The 12,873-nt window shown below is 48.3% G+C and overlaps 1 protein-coding gene across 1 annotated transcript; it reads right to left on the reverse strand.

The window, feature by feature from the left end:
* Positions 1-1,349: 1,349 nt before the first annotated feature.
* On the reverse strand, positions 1,350-6,175 carry IL19 (interleukin 19). Its single transcript, XM_026480451.1, has 5 exons — positions 6,032-6,175; positions 5,813-5,878; positions 3,398-3,550; positions 2,395-2,469; positions 1,350-1,445 (listed from the first exon to the last, which is right to left on the reverse strand). The coding sequence occupies exons 1-5, from the start codon at positions 6,173-6,175 to the stop codon at positions 1,350-1,352; spliced, it is 534 nt and encodes a 177-aa protein (XP_026336236.1).
* Positions 6,176-12,873: the final 6,698 nt, after the last annotated feature.

The raw sequence follows: 12,873 nt of genomic DNA on the forward strand, positions 1-12,873 counted from the left end.
CCTACCACGCCGGCCGTGCAGCCGCCACCCTGCTGGGCTCCCAGGGGCCCTTCACCACGCCTGATGCTCACAGCAACACTTGGAGATTGGTGTCATTGTCTCCCTTTTACAGACGAGGACACTGAGACAGAGACATTAAGTAGTTTGTGCCAAGTTGCACAGGATCGGCGTCAGTGCATCTGACTTCAGAGCTCCTGCTCTTTCCAGTAGAGCGTGCTCTGCGGCATCTCTTCCTCGGATAGCAGTGAGGAAAGGATGCTTCGGCCCGCCGCTTCCAGCACAGATGCGGACCCGGGGTGGTGCCGAGAAAGTGCTCGTCTCAGCACCCGGCACATGGCACATGCATAGCAAGAGTCAGTTGTTAGTGTCGCTAACCACGTGAAGAGTGTCCTTCTAGAAGATGGTGCCCGTTTTGGCCTCTCTCCGCTGTAGCCTGGGCCACACTTCTCTACCCAGCATTGCCCAGGCCTTGGGCCGTACCTGCTCCGCTTTGTCCCCAGGACAGCCATCCCTCTGTCAGAAACACCCTCTCTCTAACTCAACCTATATGCCCATGGAAGACAAATGTAGGGTCAGAGACCTATCCAGGTGGGAGCAGTAAGAAAGAAATGACATTCAGAGACAGAGAAAGTCACAGAGACAGAGAGAAGCAGAGTGATGTCAAGAACCCGGTGGTCAGAAGCCCTGTGTCCATCTTCTCGATTGTTAGGTGGAGGACAGGGTGCTGGGGGGGGGGGGCTTTGGGGACCCCATGTGGAGCCCTTCTCTGCACTGACTCACTTTGGGACTCACTGATTCTTACCCGTCTCGAGCCTGTTTCCCTACCTATGTGCGTTCTTTAAGGCCCCTTTCACTTCTCACCATCACCACCTACGATTCCTTGACTGACCCTTGCTGAATGAGAAGACACTTCGAACTGGCAGAGAACTGAGTTTATTCAGGAAAATCAATCCGTACAATATGCACTATAGGACATCGCTCAGCTCACACCACAGACACGGGATAAACAACTGCACAATAAATTAGGGGGAAGCCCACCCGTTTCCGCCACGATGGCCTGCAGGACCTTCCGACAGACCTGTTTATTATAAATATGACAGCAGACTGTCTAGTTTCAAGTGGGATCAGGCAGCCTGGGCCCAGCCCATGGGCCTTGGAGCCCCATGCGGAGATCTGTTCAAACCTAGATTTTTCCCTGCAATATCCCAGCCCCAGAGGAGAGAATTTGAGAGGGGAGAGAGGTCTCTGCAAAACACCCTCATCTGCATAAAAATGGGGCCTTCCCCATCTCCCTCCCCTCAGGCACAGAACAGGAGCTGCTCCTCCCTGGGGTGTTAGCTTGCTGGTCGTCAGGCCGCAGAAGTTCCTTGATGATTCCTGTCAATCCAGGCTAGAAAGACGTCCAGCTCTCCCAGAGACTTAATGGCAGCAGACCGGGCCTCCAGCTGAAATCAGGCAAATCATCCTAAGAACATGCCTCTCTCGACTATGCAATCGTTTTCAAATCCTTCCCCATGTTGCAGTCGTCATGAGATTTTCCTTTCCTCCATCAATTATATCGGCAGAGCATGCATACCCCAAATTATTTTTCTAACAGGCAACCCAAATTGTTTCCCTCAGTTTCCTGATTTATCCAATGCAGATATTGGCTCATAGCATCGTTCTGAGGAACATGTGTTCATATCTGCAGTGTGCTTGGGATAATAGCTGGCTCGTGGCAAGAACAGTGCAAGTCTCAGCCAGTTATAACAGGATCTGATGGAGCCTCTCCACAACGCAGCAGAGCTGTGAACAGCCTCCCGCCTCCTGACTTGCCAAAGCACTGGCATCAGTTGGGAGTGTGGTGGAAATGCAGAATCTCAGGCCTCATTCCATACCTACTAGCCCAGGCTCGGCATTTTACTTTGGCAAAGTCCCCAAAGGAGGCATGTGGGAACCACTGCTTCTGCTCTACCTCTATGTGAGACGTGCATCCTGCATCTGCGCGCGTGAGAAGCGCTGTTCTCGGTCACCCCACAGAGCGCTGGCGGCAGTGACCCACCACAGGGACACCTAGCAGGTAACATGTTTGGTGCACAACACCCTACAGCTCCCTGAGGATCTTGGCTCCCTCCGCGTCACACCCACCTGAAATAGTGTGCCCTTTCCCTCAAAATTCAACACAGGTCAGTTCTGATATGTGAGGGCAGGAGACAATTGTGGAGGTGTGAGAAGGGGAGCCCAGGAAATGAGCCAAGGGGCGAAGACCAACACACTCTTGGCTGACACCCATCATTGGGAAGGCCGGCAATAAACACTTGTTGAGGAAGTGGAGAGGAGGCAGAGGGGTTGGCCCATTCGCTCAGGGTCCCACGTCCATCTCCATCTTCCACATCTCCCCCTGCCTACCCTTACCTGATCATAGTTGCTGTGGATGATTCTGGTGGCATTGGTGGCTTCGTCCCTGCAGTGGCACTGCCTCTGCTCCTGCTGTGATCAAGTGGAGGAAGTACCCATCAGAGGACCTTTCCACCCAGCCCACTTTTTCCGCCAAGGAGGGACATTCCTCCTTCTTCCCAAGGGGGTGTGTATCAGGTGGGTCAACTTGGGTTGGAGCAGCAAGGGGGAGGAGAGTCTGTTGATAGAGTTGCCCTGTGTTTGACCAGGGCTTTTGCTCTTTCTGGGTTTACAACTCACGCGACTGGAAGGGCCAGGAAAGTAGGGGCCAAATCTTTCTTGTCACCACTCGGTGAATGCACCACCCCACAAGAGAGGCACTAAATATTTATTGGATTAGTTAATTAAATAATTGGTAAAATGAATCTTAACATAAGTATGGCAGGGGTCATGACTTCTAACAATTTTAGAACCCGAGGCACAGAAAGGAGAGATAATTTGCCACAAAGTCACACAGTTAATCGTTGGCAGGGTCTGGGCTAGAACCCAAGGTTTCTCCTGGAATAAGTTTTTGTGGATTTGTTTGGGTTTGGTTTCATTTCTGGTGTTTGTTTTTAATAGAGCACAATGAATTTATAGGCAACCCCTAGGGATAGACTATAGGATGAAACAACCCAGAGGTCAATTGCTATGGAAACCCCAAAGGGCCACAAACAAAGAAACTGGAGGGATACGTATGATAAGCCTGGACTCCTGGGCTTGTCTCTGTCACAGGCCAGTGCTGAGATCACTTCGATATGAGGTCACCCCAGGAGGATTATCCATGAGGAAATGGGGTCTGCTGAGGTATCAGCCAGAGGAAGCCCTGAGGAAGAGGTTCTGGACAGTTCTTCCCATGGATGACAGGGCAGGGGATTTCCCTTGAGTCTAGGAATCACTTCGGAAAGCCGAGTGGGATCAGTGTGTCCTGGGCTCTCCCTGGGGCTGTTGGGGAACAGAGGGTTCTGATGTGACCACTCACACATTGTCTCAGAGCCTTCTGCATGTAGAGGAAAGAGTTGGCAATGCTGCTGATTTTTCTCAAGATTTGGGGGTTCAGCTCCTGATGGTCCTTGAATACCTTGTCCACGTAAAATGCCAGGAGGTTCTTCGTCATGCAGCAGACATCTAAGGGCTACAGACACAAATTAGAGGAAGCCCCAGGGACCCTCTTCTCTTACCGTCTCAGAGACCAAAGCAGCCTATTTGAGTAGGGGCATCAAGGAACAAAATAGCTAAAAGTCAAATTTTTAAATTCATGCTGGTCTCAGAGTATCCATGTCCTCTCACCACATCAAAGCTACTTGTGATGAAGGCACTGAAGAGAGATTGTAGTTCCTCTTTTTTTATGGCCAGGAAATATAACAGCAAGCAATGGAACCCAGTCACAGACTAGAATTCTCTCTGCAGCATCCCACATGGCACCACTAACTTCAGCTTAAACCCTTCCAGGCATTTGGTGTCTCCCTTTCGAAAGGATCTAAGTCTGTGCAGCTTTCTGGAAAAATACTTCCTTATGTTGTGCTGCAGTCCGCCCCCCCCCCATACCCTCTCCCACCCATCAACATGTGTGTAAATACATGCATATACCTATCAGTAGCTCTTGCACACCAGGTGTGTGCTGGGCACTATTCCTTCCATCATAATGACGTTGTATTTATCCTGACTGCCCTGCTCTGCTCCGCCTCCACCCCCCCCAATCCATCCTTTTTAAACTGCAGGGATCATTTGAATGGAGCTAAGATTTGCAAGAATGGAAACTGACAGCTGCAGAAATGTGCACCTCTGGGCGGGTCTGCAGCTGGCACAGTGGGTACGCCTCTAAGGGGGCGGGGCGGGGCGGGGACGGGGCTTGGATTCCCAGGACCCAGCCCAGAGCTGTTGGCTAGGCTGAGTTTCCTTCTAGCAATTTACACGCTGCCCCGAGAGCCAGTGAGTTGCTGGGCAGGAGATTTATAGCTCGGTCTGAGAAGGGAGGGGTGTGAAGCAGGACAGTGCATCCATCTTCATTAACACTGAAGCAGCAAAGCCTCCTTGGCCCCACAGACAGCTTTTCCTAGATGGCAAACTCTACTTGCAACGCAAAACCCTTCTCCTCCTTCTCTCCTGCTGGTTCCCTTAACCAAAGAAGCAAAAAGTGGCACAACTTTGTTTTATCGGGGAGGGGGGGGAGGCAGAAATATGATAAAGACCTGCATGCTCATTGACTCTTATGTCACATCAGCTATTTCTGGACCTAGAGAAGAGAAAGAATCTGGAGACAGAGGGGGCTTGAGGGTTCAACCACTGGCTCAACCACTTACTAGTCATTTTCTCTCCCAAGCTATCTATTTGCTCATTTGAAAATGATGGCTTTGGAACAGGTAGCCTTCTGGGTCCCTTCCAACTGCACTATCCTATGAGTCTCTCATACAGTTGGCTGGAATAGTATTTAGTAAGTGACTACATCTATTTACTACAAATAGATCAGGCCCAACACTGCCTAGAAGAATTATCTCACTCAGAGAAGCCAACAGGAAAAAAAAAAAAGTAACTCATTGCAATTGTCCTTTGCACTCTGGCCGATAAATATCTGAAAAAGAACTGGATCTTTCTAGAATGCTTACAAGGACTGGAGGAGCTCATTTTTAAGGTCATTTCTCAGTGACCCCTTCTGTGAAGTGAATTCTCACCTTGTAAAACAACTGTTTTGTAACACACTCAACACTTCTCATCTGGACCGTTGGACTGATCTCTTTACTGGCTTTCCTGCCTCACATTTTCCATTGTAAAGAACATCACCAGACGGTCTTTCTGAAAGATCCTGTCTTTGGATCAAAAACCTACAGTGACTCCTTTTTGCTGTATTTAAGGTCAGGTCTCAGCCTGGCTTTGAAGGTTCTTGGTAAGATCACTCCAGTGTATTTCTCCACCTCATCCTCTTCCACTCACCTCACTCACCTGCCCGACCCTCACACCACAAGCCTGGTTGCCTCACTGTCCCCTGACACACATTAATTGATCTCACACACATTCTCCCTGATCTCCAGACTCCTTCCTCCTTTTTCCGCTGCCCCATAGCCAACTCAGCTTTTAAGTTACTGCTCATTTTCTCAGCTCCCCCATGAAACCTTCCAGAATCACCCTGAGCCACAGACAACCTGTCCCATTTGAGCATGTGACACCCCCAATCCCTCTCTAGGTAAGTGGTGCTACTTTGATCCCTCCTGGGGGTTTCCAAGTCCCTGAAATACAAGTGTGCCCTAAAACATCAGCTGCCAAACAAGAAACCAGGAATATTTAGAGAGTACACTGGGGATTGGGAAGGAAAAGAAGACAGGGTGGGGATTTCTTTCTCAGCCCAGGGCCACTTCACCATAAAAATAACAATACAGAAAGAACAGATACAAGCCAATACCTTAATTCTATGCAGGGTCTCCGACGTGGACAGGATGGTGACATTTTGGAAGGGGTCCTTAGCTTGCTATGGAGGGAAACATAAGGACAGACGCAAGCCATGAGGACTCCATGTCCTCCTGACACACAAAGGATAATGAAAAAGAACTTGCTCTTCAAGTTAAGACAGAAGGTGAGACACGCTCCCCTGCCCACACCTGCACCCTGAACCCATACTCACGATGGTTTTTTTGATTTCTTGGAAAGCCTCTTCTATATGGTGTATGTCCATGGAAATCAGACACCTCCTCAGACCTCGGGCACGCACTGAACACAGGAAGAACACAGCAGCGACGAGCCAGAGGGAAACACACGGAGTCTTCATGTCCTGCAGGAAGGGGTGGAAGTCAGTTGCCCAGCTGAGAGCGGAAAGCGGTGGAGACCCCTGACCAAGCTCTCCTCTGGACCTGGCAAGGCAGGCCAGACAGCAGCCAAGAAAACAAGACTCAGTACCTCAGCCTTGTGGAGTTCATGGTCATGTGTCTCCTCCTCTGGTTTTCTTGAATCAATTGAATGAGCCCTCTCCCTTCCCCCGTTCCCCCACCTTCACCCCAGAAAGCACAACACGGTGCGCTCTCAAGTCCCAGGGAGTCTATTTGTGTGGTTATCACTCCATTATGACTCAACAGGGCTCATTTTGTCAACAGTGATGAAAAGCATTGTTTTTAATAAATTAAATAGGAAAAACAGAGTTGGTAATATGCCCTAGGAATTAGGCAACAGATCTGAAAAACCCTAAAAGCACATTTTTTACATGTTTGCTCCCAAAATAGGCGACTCCCTTTTATTATAAACCCCCGATGTGTATCTGCTTAAAATCATTTGTTTGAAGCCAACTATGAAGATGTCACCTTCTGGAGAAGATGGGAAAGGGAGGCCCAAGACACCTCCAAACAACTAACTAGCCACAGTGAAGTGAGAGAGGGGGACAAGTTGGCGACTTTCCCTCTGTCACCCACTGAACCAGGTGCTGTCAGGGGCATGTTTGCAGCTTGCTAGTCCTAGGCAGGGCCAGACGCTTCTAGTCCCATCACCCTCCCTGCCTCTGTCCTCTCTGCCTCTCCCATGTAACCACTCTATGGTGTCATGCAGACATATGGAGAAAAGTCTCTTGTTCTGAGTCTCTTCCCCTGACTTTTTCCAGCACTAGACCAGGACTTAGCCTTAAAGAGAAGTCTTAGGACAGCGCGTGCGACAAGACCAACCCTCTGCCCAGCATCCTCCACGGTGCTCGCCCAGACCTCTTGCTTCCAGCCGTCTGTGTGCGCGCGCGCACGCGCTGACGCTGAGGTGGGTGTGGCCTGTGGCCCTGCACGAGATAGGAAGCCAGCTGTGGGGGCTGCCGAGCCCACCCCCACCGCCTATTGTAGCTCCTGGTGCCAGAGCTATAAAGCACATGTGTGTGAGAGTACGAGCCTCAGTGGGCCCCATTTCCCACCACCATTCTTCAGTCTTCCTTGGGATTCCCAGGCTCTTCTCCAGAAAGCCAAGAAATAGCAAATCCTGCTCGAAAACCATTTTGCCTCATGTCTTAGTAACTCGGCGTTATTCCCCGTGAGCGTGCAGTTGTAGAATGAGACCTCACCATGTAACAGGCATCATACCAAAGGGCTTGATTCCTCTTTTTCCATCGGCAGGGAAGACTGTAGAGTCCCCCACAGCTCTATCCCCTCTCAAGGCAACTAGGACACTTCTAGAAAGTCAAGTGACTGGGAAGAGATCACAATTTTTCCTCTGACAAGACGACTCTCAGAACCAGTGGGACATCGTCTGATCACCCCATGCCAGCAGCCTCAGACATTGTGCAGAGGAGAAAGATGCCTCCGTTAGCTTGGTTAGACAATCCCAGACATCTTGGCCAATTTAGAAACAGTAGTAGCTCATGTTTATCATTCATGCCACGTGTGGGGGGTATTGTGCCAAGCATTTCCCACAATTATCTTATTGAATGCTCACAACCACCCTGTGAAGTGAGTTGTTTCTGTTCCTATTCTACCGAAGAGGAAACTGACACAGAGAAGTGAAGACACCTGCCCAAGGTAGGTGGCCAGCAAGTGGCAGAGCCAGCACTGGAAGACAGGCGGGCTGGCCCTGGGGCCTGCTATCCCTACCGCCACACCATCCCATGGACAGTAGCGTTCCCTCTGGGACTCAACTGGATATCCCAGCAGCTCCTCTCCCACCAGAGAGACAGGAGCGCCTTTCTGACGTGGTCCCACTGAACTGGTGGTGATCCTTACATTTAAAGAGTTATTTAATACTGCAAAGCCTTATTAAAAAAGAAAAGATATCAAATGCCCAGCACAGCTCCTAGAACAAAAAGGTCATAGTAAATATTAGATTCCTTCCTTTTCCCTTCCCTCCTACCCTCCTTCTTCCCCACTCTCCATCTTTCCTTACTGAGAACGAGGTACTAGGAGGTTCATCCTCTCTATGGAGTACCCTTCCCCATCCTACAAAATACCCAGGACATACATGATGACGACAGGTCACCTCTCTGCAGCAGTGAGGGACAAGAGCTAGGAGAGCATGCCTAAAAGCCTCACGTGAGCCTTACCTCTCACCAGGCGCTTCCAGGCCGCTCCTGTGTCTTCTCTCTCTGCTCCTTGCCACTTGGAAAGGGCCGGTCACTTTTATGCAGGTGGGTAAGAGGAAATGCTGTCAAGGTTTACTGGGTGGGTCCGCCTTTGGGAGATTATTTTTCTCTTTGTTTCCTTAGCATCTCATTTCCTTAATTGTTTTCTTTTCTTCCTTCTTTGAGATACAGCTGATTAATCATTATTAAGAAATGCCTCTTTCTTCTGGGTCTTGACATGCAGCTTCTAGGAAGAATAAACTCCCCATCTCCATGCAAATGAGAATTTCTTGCAATTCTGTGTCCATACAGAAAAATCCAAGTTAGGTCACTTTCCTGAGAGCTGTGGCATGCCACCAGCTGTAACCTGCAGGCAAACTCAGGAACGTACTCTCCTGACAGCCCCACCCTGACAGCAGCCGGCCCCAGGAGATGCGGCAGGTGTCCCGGGTCCCGGCACACTCCATCTGCCCGATGCCTCACACAGCTGTTGAGCACCTTTTTGTGTCAGGCGCTAGCAAAATGCTCTACATGCATTATTTTGTTTAACCTTATGGGAAACCTCTTTTCCCCTCTCAGAAATGTATCTATTTGGACATCATCTCTTTCCTCTTTCTCATGTCCCTTGGAGGGCCCTTTCATCTCGATTAATGCAGGGAGAGAAAATGAGAAGTAGACAGTGGGAAAATGAGGAAGTAGAGGGGTTTAGCAGCCAGTGGCAGACTCAGGAACAGAGCCTAGAGTCCTTTCTCTTGGAACAGAAGACCCTCCATCTAATTATTCTTTGTATACAAACTCTACATCATGACTTCTCTAAGAATCAGGGTTTGGGGTGACGCTGAGGGATAGATAAGTTGTAAAAATTTCCTCCCCAAACATGACATCCACAAACAAGCAGAGCTTGTTTTTACCAAATGAAGCACTCTCAATGAAGATGGGCTGCAATAACAAGAGACCACCAGGCCCTTTGGACAATGGGCTGGAGCAGACCTTGCATGTAGCTAGACGGGGGAGTGATGGGCAGGACACCGGCAGAGAAGAAAGAGGGACGGGAAGTCTGGGGACTTTTTATGGAGGTAGATGCAAGGGAAAGAAGCTATGAGGGCTAAAAACCTTGTGCAGCATCTTGGACTTAATGATACACTACATGTAAGTAGATTGTAATGGTCACGGTGTAGCTCTAGATTTATACCCTGCCTTCTCTCTTCTCTGTGAGACACTAGACAAGCTGTTTATGACTTTACTGAAGCTCAATAAAATAAGTAAAATAAACTATGAGGATTTGAATGAGCTAATGGCCTTGATCCATGGTAAGTACTCAATAAATATTATTTATTCTAATGCTGTGGGCCAGGCACCTGGAAAAGGAGAAGACACCTTCGTTAGGAGTTAATAGGTGTCTCTCTGTTCCTTCTGGCAGAGACAGAGGAGCTCTCTTGAGTCCAGAGATCTCCCACCCACTCGCCCCTGCTTCCCCGAAAAGGGGCTGGGCAGGAAGGTGGGTGCTATGTTCCCAGCATGGCCTGAGTCTCCTGGCTCGTAGCTCACAGATGGTGGCCCAGCCCCACATGCTACGTGATTGCAAAACTGTCCCTGCTGGCTCTCACTCTGTATTCAGCCCCTTGTGCTCAGACTGTATGTTCTGACCCAGCTTTCATTTCAGGGCAGAGATGTCATATCAGGGAACTTGCAGAGGAAGGAAAAATATGTGATGTGTTTATAGCTCCTCTCCAGCACATAGTATATCACAGCATCTGGGACTACAGCTCTGGAGGAAGCCTGGCTTAGGCTGCCTGCCTCTGCTCCCTGTGGCTGTCAGACTGAAGGCAAGTCAGTTCATCTCTGCACCTCTGTTTATTCATCTGCAAACTAGTGCTCACTGTGCTTACTACATACCATGTGGGCAGGGTGCTCAGATTTAAGTGACCTGGCGGCACGTAACAGGAGGTTATAAAATGGTAAACTTTGGGATGGCCGGTTGGCTCAGTCGGTGAAGTGTCTGACTCTTGATCTCAGCTCAGGTCATGATCTCAGAGTCATGAGTTCAAGCGTGTTGGGTTTCATGCTGGCTGTGGAGCCTACTTAAAACATTTTTAAAAATTTAAAAAATAGTAATCTTTGTTATTAATTTTGCAGTCCCTTTTTGAGGACCTAAATTGAGAGGGAAGAGAGACAATAAGAAATGATTTCCCTCCATCCTAAGCCCTGCTGCCTAACAATATAATACTTAAAGTAAGAATATAGATTGCGATGGAATGGCATCCCTTCCAGGATTGCAGTCAAACTATGGATTTGATCCATAAATGTAGGGCTATGTCTAACCTTAGTATTGCATCTTCTAGAACCAGTTGATCCACTATGGGAATACCAGAGCTCAATTTTCCATCTGGTACATGGGGAAGCAGAAAGAATGTGAAGGAAGACTTTCAAGCCAGAATGGAGAATGCTCTGAGCTTGACGTGTGCTGGACACAGCTCTCTCATGCCTTCCAATCCCCCGTCCCCACCCACTATCCACTCCAACTTCATGAACTGTTCATGGTGGTGCCAAGGTAATTTTCTCCCCATAAAATGGTGCAGCTGGCCCACTCCTCTAAGTGCTAAATCATGGACCTCAGACAAAAAGTGAGCCAGGCATTGCACAACTCCAGAGGGCACCATGCCCATTGCCTTTTATGGGAATGAGGCTCTATAGAGTTGAGTGGTGTGGCCCTACTGAGTGATCTGGACAAAATGGATAAGGTCTGTATGAATGATTTTGTGCACATCATTGTGAGGACTATATCACACTAGAAAGAATGATAGAGCAAGGGTCTGTGAAAGAAAGAAATGTTGGTCCTGATGAATGGATATTCCATCTGGGAAGTAAATAGGAACGTAAAAAGAAAACAAATGTTTAAATGTCTTGATAAATACATTTGGATTGTAATGATAAGCTTGGAATTTGTGTATAGCTGTGAAAATAAAGCAAAAAAGGATAAATTTCCCAGTCCTTGGGGATTTTAAACTTAAAAAGTTTCTCCTTTGTTTGAGATTTGGAAATGAGAGGCAGAAAGGATAGCAGAGGGCACCTAGTTCAGGATTCCCATTATAGCAATGAACAAATGGAGGAGTGAATGAGCCTCTGGCCACACAGTGAGGAAGCGGCACCCTGTTCTCAAACTTCCATCTCTTGACTTCTAGCTCAGTGCTCTTCCTAACCCCATGCTGCCTTAGGATCACATGGAGTGGAACGGAACACAAAACTATGGGGAACCTCAAGCCTGTTTAGCAGGGGAGGTGATGTAACTCCCCTAAGAGAAGCTGTTCTGACTTGCCTTTGCCCAGGAAGTCCATGACCTAAGGAAATCTGAACTGGCTGATCCTGCCTAGTGGGAGAGGGAAGGAAAAATTGGGCACCTATGTTACAAACACCTGACTATGCCTTCTCCTTTCTTACCCACAGGGCTCCCACTCAAGTCCTGCTGATCTAGAGCCTCAGATCCTGTTTGACACCTTATGCCAATGGAGTCTACAGGTCAAATGGCATGAAATAACCCATATGGAGACTGGGGAGGAGGAGCCAGGAATGGATAATGGAAAGAGTCCAAGCATTGCCCCTCTGTTCCTTTCTTGGATCACTGATCTGGTCTCATTCCCAACAAGGCATCTTCTCCTAGGAAGCCAGACTTCCTAAAGTGCAAACCCAGTCTTGGTACTCCCCAGCCTAAAACTCCCAGCATGGCTCCCAGGTGCTACTAGGATAAAGGGCAAGCCTGTCCCCACAATACTTCAGAACCATCACAATCAGACTTGTCCACATCTTCAATTTCATCTCTCTTGATGAGCTCCAAACATCTCACTGCCCCTTCTCACCTAGAAAGCCCTCCCCTTGCTTTTTCTGCTTTGCAAATGCTATCCAGCTTTCAAGACTTAGCTCTGGTGTGACTTCCTGTGTGAAGTCTCTCCCCTCTTTCTTTCCCTCTGCCCTCTCCTTCCTCCTCCCTACCTCTACCCTGGTTGAATTGACTCCTGTTTCTTTTATTCCCACTGGATGGACACCAGATGCTCGGTTAACTGTGAATTTCAGATAAGCACATTTCAGTGCTCATCCATCTAATATTCACAGTTAACTGGGCTCCTGTATTTTCATTAGTTGAGTTTGGCAACCTTACACCAAACGATTTATAGAATTCAACCCCAGCCAGGGCCAGACCCAGCTTGTATGAGGCCTGTAGCTCATATAATCAGGGAGGGAGGCACTTTTTAAGAAGAGAAATTTTAAAATAAAAGTACAAAATTGGAGACCAAAGTGAATCTTTATTTAGAATGATAAAAGAAATCATAACAAATTACAAATTTTAAAAGCTGACAAATAACCCTCACCACAAAATCCAGGAAGATAACTGAACATTTTCATCAATTAACTACATAACCTCTCTTTGTTTCTTCTTTGACGATGATTTTTAA

This window comes from Ursus arctos, unplaced genomic scaffold, assembly GCF_023065955.2.
Source record: "Ursus arctos isolate Adak ecotype North America unplaced genomic scaffold, UrsArc2.0 scaffold_2, whole genome shotgun sequence".
Classification (NCBI taxonomy): Eukaryota; Metazoa; Chordata; class Mammalia; order Carnivora; family Ursidae; genus Ursus; species Ursus arctos.